This window comes from Lepidochelys kempii, chromosome 1 (assembly GCF_965140265.1).
Source record: "Lepidochelys kempii isolate rLepKem1 chromosome 1, rLepKem1.hap2, whole genome shotgun sequence".
Classification (NCBI taxonomy): domain Eukaryota; kingdom Metazoa; phylum Chordata; order Testudines; family Cheloniidae; genus Lepidochelys; species Lepidochelys kempii.
Genome location: NC_133256.1, coordinates 235,131,511 through 235,152,110, shown reverse-complemented (window position 1 = coordinate 235,152,110; position 20,600 = coordinate 235,131,511). Strand labels below are relative to the sequence as shown.

The window sequence follows — 20,600 nt, the reverse complement described above, 5'->3', positions numbered from 1 at the left end:
AGCCACCTCCCTCACCCAAACTCACTCCCTCTTAGTTAACCGGAATTTTTGACTTACCGACTTCCCCCATTCCCCCAATATGCTGGATAAAAAAGCTTTTACTGTAGTATTAAAATTAGAGCTGCCTGGAGGATGACAACTCAATTTCACAATACGTTTCAAATTTTCAGGATTTGTTTTTGTTCTGTGTTAGAACAAAACCAAAACCTTTCAAATGTCTTCACAAAACAGAATTGTGTTAAAACATTTGTTTTTGGATTAAAAGATCAATCTTTCAATTCAGTTCGCTGTCTCTGTCTCTCTCTCTCTTCTCTCTCTGTCTCTCTCGTCAGAAGTTCGAAAGAGCCCTGGACCTTAGAAATCTTCCTGATGAAAACTTGGTAGTAATTGATAAGTCTCGGTGAAATGGTTCAGCTTCGAAACAGCCTGTTTGGTTGATGGTGTTTTGGCTCTCTTTAGTTAAAATTATTTTGTTCAGGTTGTCAGCAGTTTGTTATATATTAGGTTTAAATTAGTTCTGTCACACTTTAGTTTTTTCTAGAAGAGCTCTTGATTGGTGTACAGCATTGGTAGTTTTGTTTAGTATTATCATGGACGGGGGCTGCCATAATACACCACCTCTCTCCAGGAAGAGGGGAGACCATTGTACATTATGAAAGATGTAGTTCAGATACTTCATGTTCCCACTCTCTTCCATAGGCTCAGCTCCCTGCTCAGACAACAACTCCAAAAAGGCACTTCCTAATAGAAATGTTTGTTTTCAAATTTAGCCAAAAAATTTAAATTTATCCGTGGAAAAATTATACAAGAATTGTTTTCTATAAAAGAAGGAAAATGTGTTTTGACTAGCTCTGGTTTTTAGTAGTTTCCTATTTACTGTATATTATGGGGAACCTCACTGTTGTAGAGACAGTATTTTCCTTCAACACAGGCCAGTTTAAGATTTGGTCACATGACTCAAAAATTGCCCTCTTAGTGTAGAATGCTACTGACCTGCTGACAGGTAGTTATCAGCTGAGACAAACTTGTGTAAAGAAGCTAAAGCATCAAGTAACTGTTGTTGCAAAGTAGGACAAAAACAGAGCCTTTGAGACTTTTAAACTTAGTGAGCACTTAAGTATTTCATATGTGACTGTCACCTTATTCTGCTTCTCTTTAGGTTTGTCAACAATATATTGTAGGAATAGGGGAAAGAAATCTTGCTAGAAAAATGGTACTGAAATAAATACTTTCAAATGTTCCCTGTGGCATAAGGATCTTTACCTTGTGGGATTGGAGTAAAAATGGATTAAATGTAAAAAAGTGAGGAAAATTTTACTGTAATCCAAGATGGGCCTGCTTTTGCCTCTCAGACTCTACTTTTGACTGTAATAGGGATATGTTATCCTGTAAATTAAGACAATTATCTCATTAGAGGCACAGTATGAAATATATTCCTCACATATACTAGAACCTCAGTATTTCCCACTAATGCCTGGTAACCCATTGTGAATTAATGTTGTAGATGAGTGAATAAATGAATGCACAATAAAGCAAAGAACGTATCACAATATACTTCATTTAGTAATTGTATCTTACTACTATTTGTAATTCAAATTTGATTCTTCATAGTATACTAGAAGTATATTTGCTTTTTAAATGTAATTAAAACTTCACTAAGAATGGGGGAAAACCAGTTGTTTTGGTACAAATTATGGGGTCCTTAGCCAGTGCAAATTAGTGAGGTACCACTGATACAGAATGTTGGGGCTCACCTAATACCACACACAGATTGGAGTTTTCTGTTTATGGGGAAATTGTCGTCACTTGGGTTGGAAAATGTGCCTTTCAATGGGCAGCAGAGCAGTAGCTTGTCTGTCACATCAAATTGGTGAGGCAATAGTTAGTCTGTATGAAAATCCACTGTGTATACAGTTACATGGTAAGAGAGATGAGACATACATCCTCTATAGCTGGATGTAAAATTGATGTAGCGCAAGAGCTGGTTGAAATTTTTGATTCAAAGGGTCTTTCTACAAAAAAAATGGCATATCAAACGGGACATTTCTAAAGTAAATATCCATTTTAGATATTTTTTGACTTTTTGTTGGAAAAAACAGAATTTTTCACTCCTAAGACTGAAAATTATGGGTTTTGTTTTTTCAACAAAAGTCTAAAAACTTCTGAAGAAAATTTTTGATAAACTTTTTTACTTTATATTGATTTTTGACAGGAACAAAAATGTCTTAACCAGCTCTACCTAACACAATATTCAAACATCTTGTAAGATTGTAAGAATTCTGACCAGCATGCTAGCATAAGAAGACCATTTGCTCTATGCATTGCTTGGGTTTTTTGAAGGCCTAATTCTATAATTTTTTTTCATAAATGATCAAAGAACTTGTTTTGGGCAATTGCACTTGTGGCAGTAAACATAAATGATTTGTTCTGCAAATATGGCAGCACATATGTCTAACCTAGCTTGAAATGTGCAACAGATGGTTTCATTGCCATATATGGGTAAATGCAATAACTAATATAATTGAGTACCTTTGTATATAAAAATTGCTGCATTGCTACCATTGTTACATTGTAGATTGTGAAGTACTGGTGTAGATCATTGTAAAGTTGATCTTAGTATTCAGTTCCAGAAGGGCTCAAATAACTCGTAACATACTGAAGATGTAATCTACATGTTAATGTCTGGGGGACTATTTTATAAGACGGCTCTCAGATAAGAATTTGGATGTTGCTTACTGCATATTTAAATTACTGTATTTGTGTTTTAAATTACTTCAAATCTAGCTGGCTTATTGCTAAGTAGTATCGTGGTTTGGCTACTCAGTATTTTGTCCAGTTGTTCCTGATGTTTTACGTATTGTAACTTGAGTTTATTGGTGAAACATCTGAAGTAATTAGACTTACTAGTGACATGAACCACAGTGGAAATGATGCAGCTTTTATGAAATATTAATATAGTAAAATCTTGTGTGTATGGGAAACATGAGTTTGATATTTATCACTTAAGTTTTGCAAATGTTTACTTTTTCTAAATGTTGGAATCTGTAAAGGCATAGGTTAAAATGTAAAATGCTACATTATTAGAAAAAATATTGAAGTAGAGGCTATATTTACAGTGTCGTCTTTCAAATCTAGCTATGGTGTAAACTGATGTTTGCTGTATGCTCCTCCTGATTTGAAATAGATGAAAGAGAATGAACCTTTAATCACCATGGTTCACACTATGATTGAGAACTCGGCGCTAAGACCACAACTGTACCAGCAAGTAAGGTCTTGGACAGTGAATGAAATTGCTTTATCATCTGCGAAAATTTTCCTCAGTGACAGTTTTTGGTTGTTCTTCAGATTTACTCATAACATCAGTGTTTCTCTTATTTGTTTTGAAAAACCACAAATCATTCATGCTTTATAAAATGCTGCGATATTGTTAGCATGGCTTTTGCTGAACGCTTTTGTTGTTGAGTATATTAAGTGTACCCTTTGGATAACTTCTGTCTAGAATGTTTGATCATTTGGTATCGTATGCAGGTGTCCAGTAAACTCATAAAATTTCCAGCAAGCTTCCAACATTTGTCTTAACGTGGTCCTATGCACAATTAGCTTTCAAAGGTGCTTCTTTTTGTTCAACACAAAAAGCATGCCATTGGTGTTTACCTGATCATATCTGGCAACTTTCTTCATTTTAGGAGATGGATTTATAGATTTTAGTTGGTTGGTTGGTTTGTTTGCAGCTAGTTAGTTTTTAGCCTTGGAGAAAAACAGATCAAAATAACTTTGATCTGGAGACTGTAGATCCAAGGGGCAATGTTTTATTAATGTCAGAACCAACCTACCAGAGTACACATTTCTAGACTATATAGTCATGACTGCAACTCTGGTGAGACATAAAGAGGGGGAAAATGTGCTGAATGGAAATATGTCTTTGGGTTGAGACCTGCATTAACTTCAGACTAGATGATCATAATGGTCCCTTCTGACCTTAATATCTATTAATCTAACTTGCAAGCATGGCCAATACAAATCTGTAAGCGCAGCAGTTTCTTAGGCACATGAGTTTTGCTGCACAACATACTGTATTTCAAACATCAGGGTTTTAAAGAAGCCTAAGCATTCTTATTTAAGCAATTGCTGAATTTTGAGATAATTGAGCTATGAAAATCTCTGGCTGCCAAACAGAATAAATATTTGACCTGTTCCCCTCAAGTTCAGGAATTACTCCAAAACGGAAAGAGTGTTAAACAAAGTTGCATGGCTAGAAGGGAGTAAGACAAATTCTGCTATGAAGAACTCTCATTGATGGTGATAAAATTTTTTGATATGCCACTGTAATAAGGCTCTCATGCGATTTTTGTCCTTTATATTGTTATATCACAGTGTAGAATATAAATAAACCCTCCAATAGTTGCCTTAAGTTAGGAAAAAACTTCCCCTATGGACATCTTACATAATGTTCGTTTTCATGGTTTGATACCTTGCTGTGATTCAGCAGATATTGCCCGTTCTCTAAGATGCGATACTGGACTAGATGGACTATGTTTCTGTAATGTTTGAAATCTCTACTTGCTAAATTCTTCTTTGTAGATGTACATATTGTGCACAAGACTTAATTCACAGATAGGTAGAGTGATACTTTCAGCATTACATACTGGACATTACACATTTCTCATTGAATGCAGTGGCAGTTGTGTAACACCACTGTAACTGCACACACAGAAATATTTGCCCCAACTATACATGTAGCTTACACTAACAGCCAGCAATAAATTGTACTTCAGGAGTATTTAAAATGCTGGTCATTCCTCTGCACTCATACAATGTGATTTAACTATATATTTCAATGTTAGTAGGAATGGGCTATGTCAGTACTTGGATAGGAAGTCTTCAAGGAAAACTAACAAGTCTGTGGGAAGTGATGGTGGCAATGCAATAGATGGCACACTTCCTCTTAAATCAGGGCCCTGGGAGGAACTGTCACTGGAGGTGTTTCCACTGGATGGAACATAAAAACAGGCTCTTGGCCATTTGGTCACTAAATATCCTGTAGCACACTCCAAGAGGTAGTGTAAGCTACCTCAGTTCCTCCTGTAATTCCAATTGAATATGAGTGTGTTCTTCACATCTTGCCTTAAACCATCTCGTAGATTTGCTGTACATTATTAAGCAGCTGCTGCATTGTGCACTGACAGTGATGGGCAAAGTAGTTCATATAATTTTGAGATTTTCTGTGTTAAATGAATGCAAAATGTTATTTTACAATATTCCCTGTTGTGTGGAGGTGAAGTGCTTCTCTAGAAGTTTCTGCCTGTTGTGTATTACTGATAAGACTGTAAAAAATGGAAACATTTCAGTGGCTATTATAGACTGTAAAAAAGTGCTCTCATTGCAGGCATGCCCCTTGTGGCTTGGCAAAGCAGCTCTCTTGTCATTTAACATCAACTGCCATCAGCTGCATCAGGCCTGCGGTGTTCTCTCTTCTTGTGACGTGACCCTCTGGCCAGATCATTTAAAAGTCTCTTCCCTTCTGATGTGTGAGTGGGTTTTGGGCAGCGGGTCAGGGAGCGCTCTGGGTCTTGGGCGGCAGGTCCTTCGCTCACTCAGGTCTTCAGTGTCACTGAAGGACACCCCCCCCCCCCCCCCCGGCAGAGTCAGTGAAGGACCTGATGCCGAAGTGCTGCTGAAGACCCGCAGTGCTGCCTGACTCACCACCCAAGACCTGGAGCGCCACTGGGTGAGCAAAAATTTAAAAGGCGCCAAAGAATTAAAAAGGTGCCACTTCTGCTCGGTGAGGGGGCGGCTGCTGCCCCGCTCCCCCCCCAGCTGCGCTACTGGTTAGTGTCCCACATAACACTGGTCATCAGTATGACATCTGCCACTCCTCCAGGGCTCCTTTTCTGTTCCACTCTTAGAGCCAAGTCCTCAGGGCTTCAAACTACAAAAGGAAAATATAAACCACAACGAAAGCAACTTTGGCCCCTTCCCATGGCTTGAACTTTTAAATTATCCTGAGTCCTCCTCAGCTCTGTTTTTCTACAGAATTCTGACTCAGAGTCTAACTTCGTGAAATCTTGTCTGAAACCTCAACTTTTTGCTTGTGGGTTGGCCTGCACCCGGGTGCACTAGCAGAGTCCCCTGCACCCCTCTTAGCCTATCCCATCAAGCCCAGAATGTAAAATCTGTCCTGAAGTTCCTCTGCTCTCTACTACCCAGAGAGTGACTCTAAGGTTCTTCCCCTTTCTCCCTGCAACCCTTTTCTACTCTTAGCTTCCTTGCTTTATGGAAAGCATGTAGCTCCTCCCCCAGCTGGACTCCTCTTTTAATTGAGTCTGGCCCACCCTCCAAGTGCAACCAGCTGTTAATGAGCCACATTAACCATTTCATTGCCTGTGTGGGGTAAACTCAATACCATTTGAATAAAAGTATTTTACAAGTAATTATTTACAGGTATTAAAACAAATTTAATGTTCTGTACCTATCTCATTAAAAGTGCACTTAGGTTTTCTAAACAGTTATGTAATAGGAATAGGTGTTGATGATAGATCATCATCCTATTTTAAGCTAGGCTATAATTAAGACTGGGCTTCTGAGGACACAAATAAATGAGCTTTTAAAAAAGCCACTAAACTTGAAAAGAATTACTTTGTATATCACTGTCCAAGGAAGCTGCATAATATCTAAGTGTGTTCTGGAAAGATAAATTTGGGGTCTTGAAAAGCTACATAATGTCCCTGTTTTGTTACATAGAAATCAATGTAAGGTTTTTAACCATATTTTTGGGGTCTGGGCCAGATTTATATTGACCATGCTTATGAGCACACTCTTAAAATATTTCCATTCCTAAGTTCTTTCTTTAGTTAAGATAGAAGCTGTAGTTCGTAAAGGAGGGTTTTTAAAAAAATATATTGTTTCTACTCCATTAGAGGTTTAAATAGATTTTTGTTTAAAAATTGGGTTATAATCTTAATGAAGTGCAAAAGTGCTGTGGCTTTTTCATATTCTGATACTCATTTTCATTAAATATTCATTTCAAAGAAAGTTACTATGTGGTTTTAATACACTATACATACTTTTAAATTGTCACCAGATGCATTTGCATGAGGTATGTGGAAATAATGTCTTGAAATGAAACACTTAAGTCTTTAAAGGTTTATTGTATGTTTGGAATGCTTGTATGTTTAACTTTCCCCAATCCTTGTATTTATAAACCTCCTTTGGACTTGTGTTTCTACAGTCTCTTTTCTGCACAATTGATGTAAAAATGTTCCAATTAAATAACATGCATATGGAGGGGAAATGTATATGTTAGGAATGAATGAATATGCATATATTTTTATGTATTAACTAAAATGGGATATACAAAGTTTGGCACACATGGATATCTATATATGTTAGCCCGTTTTAAGTATTTTAAAATATATCACTAGCAGTCAGTCTTGAGATGAAAAGAAGTAAAAAGTTAATGCGTTGAGCATTCGTTCATATCAAATCAGTGTATGAGGATCCCTTGTACTGCTGAATAGGATGACAGTCATAACCTTGGTAAAAAGAGTTTTCATACCTCAGCACAAGAAATAGAATTGTACAGGAACTCCTCACTTAACGTTGTAGTTATGTTCCTGAAAAATGCGATTTTAAGCAAAACGATGTTAAGCGAATCCAGTTTCCCCATAAGACTTAATGTAAATGAGAGGGTTAGGTTCCAGGGAAATTTAATACTGGCACACAGTGATGATGATTGTGAAGCTTGGTTGAGGTGGAGGAGTCAGAGGGTGGTATATTTCCCAGTATTTACAGTACTGCTAAATGATGAACTAGCAATTGGCTGAGCCCTCAGGGGTTAACTCTCTCACTCTACAGGGCAGCAGGAAAGGAGGGAGGGCAAACAGAGACACACACCCTGTGTGTGTTTGAGAGATGGAGATGCACATTTCCCCTTTAAGTATGAAGAGTGGGGTCAGAAGTACACTGCCTTGTTAATTAGATCAGCAAGCTGAGACCAGACTGCAGCTGCTGCCTAAGGCAGCAGCTCCCTCTGTTGGTGTGTCCCCCCTCCTCTATGGAAGATGGGGTAAGCAGGGTGCAGGAGCAGGGGGGAGGGGGACACCCTGACATTAGCCCCCCTCTTCTTCCCCTCCCACCTACACAGCAAGCAGGAGGCTCCTGGGAGCAGCTCCAAGGCAGAGGGGCAGGAGCAGCACATGGCAGTGGACAGCTGAACTGCTGGCAATTGACAGCCTGCTGAGCAGCTGCTGCACAGGGAACTTAGGGGAGCAGGGAGCTGACAGGGGGGCAGCTGGTCCACCCTATTTCCTTGCCCCCACCAGCTAGCTGCAACGGGCTGCTCTTCCTGCAAGCAGTGGACAAAGCAGGCAGTTGCCAAATGTTAGAAGAGAGCATTGCACAACTTTAAATGAGCATGTTCCCTAATTGATCAGCAATGTAACAAGGAAACAACCTTAACTGGGACGACTTTAAGTGAGGAGTTCCTGTATTCAGTTACAGCAATTGCTGTAGTATGGAGTACCATATCTAAAAGAGAGCTGAGGAAAAAGTGCAAATTAAAAAAAAATTCCACCTACATGCCAAAAAAAGTGTGTATATCTGTACATCTTACAGTGTATATGTGAAGAGTTAATCTGGTGTAAATTTGTAACTACACTTGAACACACTGGAATTTCTATACACCGCCATTAACATAAAAGAGAGCAGAATAAGGCCCTGTATTTAGAATGCACACATGAAATTTTATATAGTGATATATAATTGTGTGTGCGGATGTAATTTTATCTACTGCATAGTCTAGATTTGATTGAATTTTTATATTGCAACTATAGCACTGAACATTTTTTCTGAAGAATTATGCATGCCTAATAAACTTAACACAGTTCCACAGTTTCAGTTTTAATTAGCAAGATTTAATCGTTTGAGTAAATAACTGCGATATACCTTTCTCCTTCTGACAATCCATATTTGACATTCCATTAGGTACACTAAGTAACAGAATTAAATATTGTGTATTGTCTCAAACTATATAGTCATACGTTAAATGTTTGGCATTCTAATGGAATCTGATTTTGGTGTATTAAAATTTTAACTGTAAGATTAACATCATTTTCATGGTTCTGGTGAAGTTATTTTATGCGAATGTTATTCTTCCTTATAGTTGACACAAGACGAATGTAGGGGTACACTATACAAATATAGATCTGAAGAACTGGATATAGATGTAAGTATATATGCTTGGCTTTCCCCAAAGTAGTGTTAGTCTTTGGCTTACTGTGTTGATATTCTCATGTAGAAGTTTCTACCCTGGTCATAAAATTTAGATGCAAAAACTACTTAATATAGTGGGACACTAGTAGCAATTGCTTCAGTTAAAGTGGAGGGAAATTTCTATTATAACTCCCAGTTGCCATGCTTCTAGCTTTCTGAAATTATCACATTTTGGCCTGAAATTTTCTAGTGTTTGTCTATGCTGAAAGGGGAAATATTTCTGGAAGTTTGAGCAAATATCCCATAGCTGGTTTTTAATTTATTGGGGTTGGGGAGATACTAGTACTGTAAGTGAATTTGTAAGGGTGTGTGTGTATATATATATATATATATTTTTGTGTGTATATTTAAAAAAAAATCCCTCGAATCATCAAGAGATTTACAATATTTAATTATGTAAGTCTCTTGAATCAGCAAGTCTACACTTAGATGCACTGTTTGTAGACCTGTAGGCCTTTTCTAAAGTACATGTTCCATATGCAGTTTTAAAATGGGTAACTTCGTGAAATCAATTACTTTAAAGCTATTAAATGCATATAGTCCTTTTTCATGACTATTGTCCATGTCAAATTTCAGTTTTAAAGCTTCAGCCACTATAAAGGGATTACAGGAAAAATTAACACTACATTTATACATGGTTTGTTCTCATTTTAGTTATAAACGTGCACAAAACTGGCTCAGCCAGTTTGAGTGAGACAGAAATGGAAGGTTACCTATTCACTGAATATAGTATGTGAGATAAGGCATGCTAGTTGAGGCTAAATATTACAACATGAATGTGTCCTGTCCAACTGAGCCATGTACATTAATTGTAGAAGGTTTTGCAGATGCATTATTGCCTAAACTCAGGCCACAGAAGAAAGTATTTTCTAAGGGTATGTCTACACTAGCAAGTTTCAGTGCCACAAGTTATACCATTTCTATTAAAATGCTGGGATTAAACCACTGTTGCTTGTCCACACTGTGCTGCTTGTGACGCTGGAGCACATCCACATTAGCAGCTCTTGCAGCGGCAAAGACAGCAGTGCGTTGTGGTAACTATCCTGCTGTGCAGCTGGCCGCTGGGTGCTTTGGAACGGGTTTGCAATGTCTCATGGGGCAGGCGCAGCATCACATGATGTAGTTGATCCCATTGTTCCATGGGCATCCTACTACATTGCCGGCTGCTTTTCAACTGAAGTTGGCGGTGGCGGGGAGTGTGTGATAGGGAGACAGTGTGTGTGTATGGAGGTGGGGGAGAGAGAATGTGTGTTCTGGGGGACGGTGTGTGTCCTCATGCTGTCTTGTAAGTTTAGACAGCAGCAGGCAGCAACCAGTCCCGGGGGAGGGGGAAACCCTGACATCAGCCCCTGCCTCCCTTCCTGGGCTCTCTGCACAGCAATCTCTCTCACCTGCCTCTGTGTTCAACAGCATGAGCATTCCACATTAATGGTTTGCTTTGTGTCCCAGAGCAGATCAGCACACAAGGGCTGTCAGAAATGGTGCTTAGAAAGGGGAGGGGCACATGTCTCAGGGCAGCCGAGTTCAAAACAATGAGCAGAGTGGTCACTTGAGGCATTATGGGACTGCTCCGGAGGCCAATTACAGCACAGAAAGCAATCAAGAGTCTACACTGGCAATAGAGCGCTGGAGCTTCTGCGCAAAAGCCTTACGACTCTTGTCAAGGTGGTTTTTTTGCAGTGCTGCAACTGAGGAGTTTCTGCCCACAAAGTGGCTTGGCAGCGTGTACACGTCTGCAGTTTGAGTGCAAAAAGCTGCCTTACTACACAGAAACTTGCCAGTGTAGACAAGTCCTAAATGTTTCACTACTTGAGTCTAACACAAAAGACAGGTGGGTACAATGCCTTACTTGACTTCATTATATTAAATACAAATATTTTACCTTTTCCATTTATTTGATGACAACTCACTTTACTTTCTACATCTAATACAGTAAAATGTAAAAAGCTGCTTTATAAGTTTACATTTGAGATTTAGAAAAAAGAAACCATATTTAGTACGTAAGCAACTAATTGAGAGCAGATTTGAGTGTTTCATAAAGCAAGATAAAAGGTCAGTGCAACCTCACAGCATAACTAGTGTATATTTGATACCACTGTGTGTTAATATGCCTAAAAAGGAGGCTGAAAGTGGACATCTCAAGATTCTCCACAGCCTTTCTTAAATTAAAGCCATTTCCGCTTGTTGGTGCTGAGACCATTTGTTTCATCTGATCTTTCTGTAAGTAACTTGGGCCTGGTTCACCCTACTAGCACAAAGGGAGGCAAATTGCACCTCCAGGCCAGCAGGGCTATTTGATCCCTAGGGAAGGTCAGTCAGTCTGTTTATACCACCTCCCTTCCTGGGGAGTGAGTTAGCCTTACCCTCCAGCTGTTGAAAGCTGTCCACAAGATATTCTAATTAAGTGTATTGCTGGGCATCCTGAGCAGCGCCACCTATTTTGAGGTGCTGCACCTACTCTCTGGCCCCCAGTGCAGTAAATGTTGCTGGTGCCCTGTTCTCCTCTGACCTTCAGGTGGACTTCTGATTAAATGTATGCCAGCAGAATGAGTCAAGCTAATGTCTCTGAATTAGTTAGTTCTAGCAGTATGTGTGTAAAGTTTTATTTGACTGTAAAATCCATTACATTTCATTACAAGAAATGTGAGAATCTTTATATACTCTATGTTCACGGACGGGAATAAAACCCATAACCGACAACAGATTTTATTTTTGCCTGTGCTGGAATCTTTGTCAGTGTAATGGAAGCCTATACTACTGATGAGTTCTTCAGAAGGATATTGGCCCTTAAAATAAAACTTACAATGGAAAGCTTTTAGAGAAACCATTGCCTCCGCAGAACACAGCAGGAGCTGAAATTCAGATGTCTGTATGTTTTAGCAAAAAGAACTTAGTACTTATGGCACCTTAGAGATTAACAAATTTATTAGAGCATAAGCTTTCGTGGGCTACAGCCCACTTCATCAGATGCATAGAATGGAACATATAGTAAGATATATAGAGATATAGATATACATACAGATAAGTTGGAAGTTACCATACAAGCTGTGAGAGGCTAATTAGTTAAGATGAGCTATTGGCAGGAGAAAAAGACTTTTGTAGTGATAATCAAGATGGCCCATTTAGACAGTTGACAAGAAGGTGTGAGGATACTTAACTTAAGAAAATAGATTCAATATGTGTAATGACCCAACCACTCCCAGTCTCTATTCAAACCCAAGTTAATGGTATCTAGTTTGCATATTAATTCAAGCTCAGCAGTTTCTCATTGGAGTCTGTTTTTGAAGCTTTTCTGTTGCAAAATTGCCACCCTTAAATCTTTTACTGAGTGGCCAGAGGGGTTGAAGTGTTCTCCTACCAGTTTTTGAATGTTATAATTCTTGACATCTGATTTGTGTCCATTTATTCTTTTGCGTAGAGACTGTCCGGTTTGGCCAATGTACATGGCAGAGGGGCATTGCTGGCACATGATGGTGTATATCACATTGGCAGATGTGCAGGTGAATGAGCCCCTGATGGCGTGGCTAATGTGATTAGGTCCTATGATGGTGTCACTTGAATAAATATGTGGACAGAGTTGGCATTGGGCTTTGTTGCAAGGATAGATTCCTGGGTTAGTGTTTTTGTTGTGTGGTGTGTGGTTGCTGGTGAGTATTTGCTTCAGATTGGGGGGCTGTCTGTAAGCAATGACTGGTCTGTCTCCCAAGATTTGTGAGTGTGTTGGGTCATCCTTCAGGATAGGTTGTAGATCCTTAATAATGCGTTGGAGGGGTTTTAGTTGGGGGCTGAAGGTGACCGCTAGTGGTGTTATGTTGTTCTCTTTGTTGGGCCTGTCCTGTAGTAGGTGACTTCTGGGTACTCTTCTGGCTCTGTCAATCCGTTTTTTCGTTTCAGCAGGTGGATATTGTAGTTTTAAGAATGCTTGATAAAGATCTTGTAGGTGTTTGTCTCTGTCTGAGGGATTGGAGCAAATGTGGTTGTATCTTAGAGCTTGGCAGTAGACAATGGATCGTGTGGTGTGTCCTGGATGGAAGCTGGAGGCATGTATGTTTTAGCAATTTGATAGTACTTAGTACTGTGTAAAGTAAAAGACTTAGTGCTCCCTGTCATTTTCAAGCTGATAGATTATTTGATTTGCAATGCCATCAACAGAATAGTCACACATATGTTTTTAACAGAAGGGTGTGAAAATAGAACCACACAGGGCTCCCACAAGATTGCTTTTGGCTTTGGTGAGTAATTGCTCAAAACAACCTTCTGTAATATAGGATAGAAAAGAATGGATCTACTTAATAATATGTACCCCAACCAAGGCCTGCAGGTGGGTCAAAATAGTGTGATCAGCTGTAGTAAAAGCTGCTGTGAAATCTAGAAGACTTAGCTGTAGAATAACTAGTTACTACATTTGACCCATGCTGTTTGAAATTACAGTAATAGGGCCTAGTTTATAGGGCCTTTTTCAGAGTTTCTTAGGCTGCTTTGAAAATTCAGTATTCAACTTTATAACATTTAAAGTTAATATATAGTAATAACAAAACTTTAAATACTCATGAAATGGTTTGATACTGTGTTAATACAGATGATATGCAGAATAATAAATACTAATTACAACCATCTTCTCTTAAACTAGACTAAGCTTAGCCGATTATGTGAACAAGATAAAGTGGTACAAGCACTGGAAGAGAAACTTCAACAGCTACACAAGGAGAAAGTAGGACAATTATATTTATTACCTAAAATGGATGTTATTTTACATGGCTATTATCACAACACTGATAACTAAAGTAAAACGAAAATCAACCCAATGATGCAGAACATTAAAAATTAATTCTTTTTATTATAATAGTACACGCTTGAGCAAGCTTTGCTATCAGCCAGTCAAGAGATAGAAATGAATGCAGATAACCCAGCTGCCATACAGAATGTAGTCTTACAGCGAGATGACTTACAGAATGGACTGCTTAGCACTTGTCGAGAAGTGTCTCGAGCGACTGCAGTAAGTAATAGATTTTTTGCCAGTAAAACTCAATGAGGTGTTAAGCGATTTTTCTTCGTGTTGGTACTTTTAATTGAATTGTCTATGGGTTCTTTCTTTCTTATATCCCAGCAAATCTTAAAATTGTCTTTCATTTACCTCGAGCTTCTGGTGAGACAGTTAGAATTTTTTTTCCTTTTAATCCGGTCAACAGGTGAAATTTTTTGCTTTAAATTACTTTAAAAGGGATAAATGCATACAAACTTTAATTGATTTGGCAACTTTTTTCTGTGAGATGAAGAGTTGATTGTAGAGCAAGTTATATAATACCAATAAACCATATCTTATTGAGAAGTTCTGATGATAACTTAAGATGCTGCACTTAATTTTCAAAAAAAGTATTGGCTCCTTTGTAAATGTGTTAATATACAATAGAGGCAAATACAGAGAGGTGGTATTCTCCTGTTAAGTTTACTATATGTTGTTCTTAGAGTAGATGTAGCAGCGTATTCCACTTAGGTATGTGTTCACCCAGCACGCCGGAGCTAGAGAATTTTGCCTAATAGTACCTGTATAGGAGCTGTGCTTGCACCTCATAGCCATAGCCCCTCCCCTAGATATATGAGGCAGCACTGCCCTGACCCCTCTCAGTTCCTTCTTACTGCCCATGGCTGGAGTCAGAGGTGTGTGTGGTTTCACCTCACAATCCCACTCTTTTAGTGACTTTTCTAGTTGTATATAATTAATTAGTACCCACGGTATAGCGTTAGTTAGATTTAGTGTGTGTTAGCTATAGTTTAAGTGTTTCCCTGGTAATGCCCTCACCAGGATTGACGTTGTTGTGTGGGGAAGCAGCCCCCTTCAGTGATCCACACGTGGTGCTTGATGTGCCTAGGTGAAGCCCATGTCAAGGAGCAGTAGTTCAATTTGCAGATCATTCACCAAATGGACTTAGGTGGCAAGGGATCTTCAGCTGAAACAACACCTGCTCAGACAGGCCTGCTTCAGCCCAAGGCCATCGATATCCTGGAGCTGGTGCTTCTCCGGAGACACACAGGAGTTGTTCCTTGTCAAGTGCATCAAGGAAAAGGTCCCATAAGACTGAAGAAGGTTGCTCCAGGCCCTGTGGGGACTTGTTTGCCTCCTCCAGAAGAAGTGCGGATCTGCACTGGATGAATGCCAGTGCAAGGGATGGAGCATTCCCTGTCAACCACTTCCCAGTATACTATGCAAGGAGGATTGGAGACCCCATGCCGTTGACTCCAATTCTGGCCCTGGGATGTCCATTGAGTCCAGTACTGACGAGGGCGATGCTGGCATCAGCTGTTTCTGTGCCAGCGATTTATCAGGAGCCAATGGACCTCCTCTGCCTTTCAGTCCCTACCTCGCCCTTGGTCCAGGACTTTGCAGGGCTGCGTCTTTTATAGCCCCATTGGCTGCGTAGGCTGCTGAAGCTGAGAGTTTGCACAGTACCCTGAGATCTCTCTTTCACAGTCAGTGGAAGTGGGGCTGCTGCTGGGCTCAGCACACTTTTTGGAAGCCTTTTCCTGCCCCAGAGACAGCAGGACTACCCCAGGAAGGGTCATAGGTACCATAGGAGAAAGCAGTCGGGTCTGGGGTTCGGCTAATCCACATGCCCTCTCCCGGTGCCTACCAAGCACTGTGTTTTACTTTGTTGGTCCAGAGCAGTGTTCCAGTCATCTCTCCTTTCTCCCACTTCCTCCATTTGGGAACAGGCTGGCCCGCTTTCAGAATGCTTGGGGCTCAATCACCACTGTTGGGCTGTGTCATCCAGTTCCTTTCCATCCCTCCTCCTTCTGTCCTTCTTCAGGGACCCCTCTCAGGAAGCAGGTTTGCTCTTTACCAGTTTTGGGAGCAGCAGAGATGCCGCTGCTGGAACACCAAGGTCATAGTTTCTATTCCTAGTACTTTCTGGTGCGCAAATCCAAGGTAGAGGTGAGACCCATTCTCGAGCTTCATGGCCTCAACAATTATATTGGATAAATGAGGTTCTGAATGGTCATTCTATCTACTGTCCTCCCTTTGTTGTCTCAGAATGACTGTTTTACTGCTCTGGATCTTCAGTATACATACTTCCATGTGGTGATTTTGCCAGGCCACAGAAAATTCTTTTGATTCGATGTGGCAGTGTGTCATTTTCAGGACACGCTGCTTCCGCTTGGCCTGTCTTCTGCCCCCCCCCTGGGTTTTTAACCAAATGCATGGTCGTTGTGATGGCGTATTTCAGGAAGAAAGAAATCCACGTCTTTCTGTATCTGGGTGACTGATTACTGAGGGGCACGTTCAAAAAGAAAGTTCTTACCCACATCAACATTACTCTGCGTTTGCTCAACCGTCTGGTTCTCATCCTAAATACCAGAAAGTCAATTTTAGTTGCCGCTCAGAAAATTTGTTGGGGCCTTAGTAAATTCTACATGTTCGGGAGCATTTCTTCCGACCAACAGTTTTCAGGCAATTTGCCATCTTTGCCTTAGTCTGCAGTCTCAGCCTTTCACGTCAGTTTCCCAGATGTGCCGGAAGCTCTTGGGCCATATGTCCACTTGCATGCAGGTAGTCCAATTTGCAAGGTTGCATCCTCTCTCACCCACCCACCTGTTGTACCAATAAAATAAAAACCAGCAGGATCTTATTAAAGGGAAAAAGGCAAAATACCACATTTATTGTGAATACAGAAAGAATCATAGTAAGCAGTTAGTTATAGTTATAACATTCCATTCAATCTCATATTTATTCACACATTCATTCATTCATACACACACACAGGTTCTGCAAGGTTGTTATCATAGTTACCAGCCTTAGAGTTGCTCATGCCAAGCCACTGGCCAGGTGGCCTGGACATGAGGAGGGAGCAGGGCCTTGTCAGATGCTCATCTGATGCTCCTGGAAGTTGGTTTGCAGAATCAGACCCCAAAGTTCTCACTTTCTAGAGTCCATTTTTATAGGAATTTCTTCCTATGCCAGTCTATGGGAATTGCTTCATCATGCTGTTGCTGAATCAATCAGCAGGTAGCACATTCCTGATGGCTCCAAGATGTTATCTTGTTCTTTGGTTCTCCCATTCTTGAGGCTGTTGGGTGGATTCCAGTCTGCCCTCCGGGGGGTGGGGTGTCCTCTGATTATTTCCACTTGACACCTTCTTCAGCCGATGGACACTGGATTCTTAGGCTGGCACCTCCCTGATCATTCAGTTATTATCCACACCAAGCATCCATCCACATACATCCTCTATCTCTATTTTAATCACAATTGTTAATACAACAAAAGGGCGGGGAGTCTCTGGGTGCTGTTTCTGTTGTTAGAGTATTGCTTTGAGTCTCTCTCTCTGTGAATTGCTTTGAGAATAGACTCTGTCTTAGAATGTACTAACACAATTAGCAGCTTGCAAGTTTCACACATAGTGGGAGAGAAACAGTACCAAAAACCAAGAGACCTCTTAATTAGTAATACCCTGGAATTTAAACTCTGGGGAATCAAACTCATTTGTGATTTTAATACAGAACTTCTTTAATATGATCCAACATAATCCCCCTTTTGACACTAAGATTTATAATCGTCAGTGTCACTTTCTATGTAGCCTATTCAAGAGAAAGTACTGTGAGGCAATTTGAGTTTGTGATTCCAATTCATGCCACATACATGATCCTAGTGATGTATCTTTACTACAAGGTTCTGGGGCAACAGGCAAGGTGAGGCACACCCACTTTTGAGGAGTCCATTCGGTACAACCTCTAGTGTCCAATAGCTTCCCTCCCTCCCCAGCCCACTGGCTCGAGGTTTGGGGTAGCCAGAAGGATCCCATGTGTAATATGGGAAGTGGGCTAACCTTCCATACCTTTGCCTCCAGGGACCGTTGGTGTGCAATTTTGACAACAATTTCCCCTATTAACAAGTCTGGTTTTACACTACTGGAAACGTACTGCATGTACTCAGGACTGTTTGCCCACTAGACAGATTGGTCTGTCATCCTCTACTGGTCCTGGACTCCTTGCAGTGGTGGACGCATCTAGAGAACATTTGTCAGGGTATTCCCTTTGTCCGCCCCTGACCAACCAGGTCTGTTGTTACCTGGTTGGGAGCACACCAAGGGTCACTGAAAGTCCAAGGTCTGTGGTGGGAGCAGAAGAGCTCACTGCATATCAACGTGATGGAGGTTGGGGTCACCTACAACGTATGTCATGCTTTTCTGGACTATTGGGCTCAGTGGTTCACATACTTATTGACAATACTGACAAGATGTATTATGTGAAAAAGCAAGAGGGAGCACACGTCTCCAGTCTTCTCACACTGTCAGTGCAGCATCCCCATATTGCTTCCTTTCCATCCTGAACTACTCACTTAGAATAACGTTCACACCCTCTTTCCTGAACTCAATTCCCTGTATCTCATGACGTGGCTGCTGCATGGCTAAATGAGGAGGAAGAGCGGTGTTCAGCAGCTGTTCAGCAGGTCCTACTTAACAGAAGAAGGCCATCTACCAGAATGGGCTATTCAGCTAAATGGAAGCAGTTTTCAGTGTGGTCATTAGACTATGGAATTCAACTGAGCCTGGCTTCTATCCAGGATATCTTGGAGTATCCTGCTGCACCTTCAGCGGTTGGGACTTGCACTTAGTTCAATGAAAGTGCATCTGGCAGTGATATCAGCCTTTTATTCCCCACATTCAGAGAAGATCAGTCTTCTCCAGTGGTAGCAAGATTCTTAAAAGGGCTTCATCTCCATCTGGTCTGAGAGCCAGTTCCTCCATGGAACTGGAACACTGTCCTAGTGGCTTTAATGTTACCTCTGTTCTAACCCCTGGCATTTTGTTCCTTTTTGTTTTTGTGTCAGAAAACTGCATTCCTGGTAACGATAACATCCACAAGAAGAATTTGACTTGTAGGCTCTGATGGCAGAGCCTCCTTATAAACAATTCTCTAAGGACAGAGTGACTTTACGACTACACCCCAATTTTTTATCTAAAGTGGTTTCTTAGTTTCATTTGAACCAGGCGGTATATTTACCTGTGTTCTTTCCTAAGTCATATTCATCTCCGGAGGAGCAGTGTCTCCACACGTTAAATGTCAGGCAATGTCTAGCATTTTTTGTGGACATGATTAAACAGTTGTGCTTTGCCTTGCCTGTTTGTGTCACATGCAGATCCTATGAAATGTCAGACGGTCTCTTCACAGATGATCTCTAAATGGATAACCTCCTATATCAAGACTGTATGAAATAGCTTCAGCTATGCCTCCTCAGCGAGTGCAAGCTCATTCTACAAGAGTTCAAGCAACATCAATAGCGTTCCTCAGTGATGTCCCAATATTGGGCAGTTGTAGGGCTGCTAAAATGGTTGTACATATGTTTATGAACCATTATGCCATCACGGATGCAAGTTTTAGTACTACCAAACAACATTCCAGAAGCTAGGCAGTATGACCAAACAACATTCCAGAAGCTAAAGAATTGTCTTTTGCTGTGGAAGAAGAGGGAGATGAAGTGGACGTCATTCCAACATCAGCTGTGACCGTAGCCGGCTGAGACTGCTTTGAGATCAGTTGAGCCTATAAAAATTATGCAGCTACGTAGTCTTTTGCAGTTTGCTAAATGGAAGCGGCACAGCAGCAAGAAGCAAAAGCAACTCACTGACTTTTTAAAGAAAAACTAGACTAGTTTATTGTCATGTCTACTTTAAATCTCTAATAGAGCAACACTTTTTTTTCTTGTTTGTTTCCTTCAAGTAGGAGTTTGTTTTCTATACTTTATGGATGTGACATTTACTGTATACAGTAATTTCATTTTTAACGCAGTCCCTGCTATAATGCGATACTTGGCATGGATCCCAAATCCCGCGTTCTAGCAAGGTCCAGTGTATCTTACATTAAACATCAACAAAATAGATGGAAGGGTGGGGAACCTAAAGAGGGGAAAGTTAATCCTGATTCTTGTCCATGGGGCCAGACGAGTTGCATCCGAGAGTGCTAAAGGAACTGGTGGCTGTGATTGCAGAGCCATTGGCCATTATCTTTGAAAACTTGTGGCGAACGGGGGAAGTCCCAGATGACTGGAAAAAGGCTAATGTAGTGCCCATCTTTAAAAAAGGGAGGAAGGAGGATCCTGGGAACTACAGGCCAGTCAGCCTCACTTCAGTCCCCGGAAAAATCATGGAGCAGGTCCTCAAAGAATCAATCCTGAAGCACTTACATGAGAGGAAGGTGATCAGGAACAGTCAGCATGGATGCACCAAGGGAAGGTCATGCCTGACTAATCTAATTGCCTCTATGATGAGATTACTGGTTCTGTGGATGAAGGGAAAGCAGTGGATGTATTGTATCTTGACTTTAGCAAAGCTTTTGAC

At 40.5% G+C, this 20,600-nt stretch overlaps 1 protein-coding gene across 28 annotated transcripts in view; it reads left to right on the top strand.

The window, feature by feature from the left end:
• Window positions 1-20,600, top strand: part of PLEKHA5 (pleckstrin homology domain containing A5) — a 273,041-nt gene that overhangs the window by 215,805 nt on the left and 36,636 nt on the right. For 12 of the 28 annotated variants that reach the window (XR_012155733.1, XR_012155734.1, XM_073318870.1 and 9 more), the window contains 4 exons: window positions 3,185-3,265; window positions 9,161-9,223; window positions 13,901-13,981; window positions 14,117-14,266. Coding sequence is in view for 26 of the 28 variants with exons in the window: in XM_073318870.1 (XP_073174971.1) it covers window positions 3,185-3,265; window positions 9,161-9,223; window positions 13,901-13,981; window positions 14,117-14,266 (375 nt within the window). In the remaining 2 variants the exon portion in view is untranslated. Of the gene's footprint in view, window positions 1-3,135; window positions 3,266-9,160; window positions 9,224-13,900; window positions 13,982-14,116; window positions 14,267-20,600 lie in introns of those variants that run through there. The other 16 variants (XM_073318763.1, XM_073318796.1, XM_073318812.1 and 13 more) reach the window with 3 other exon arrangements.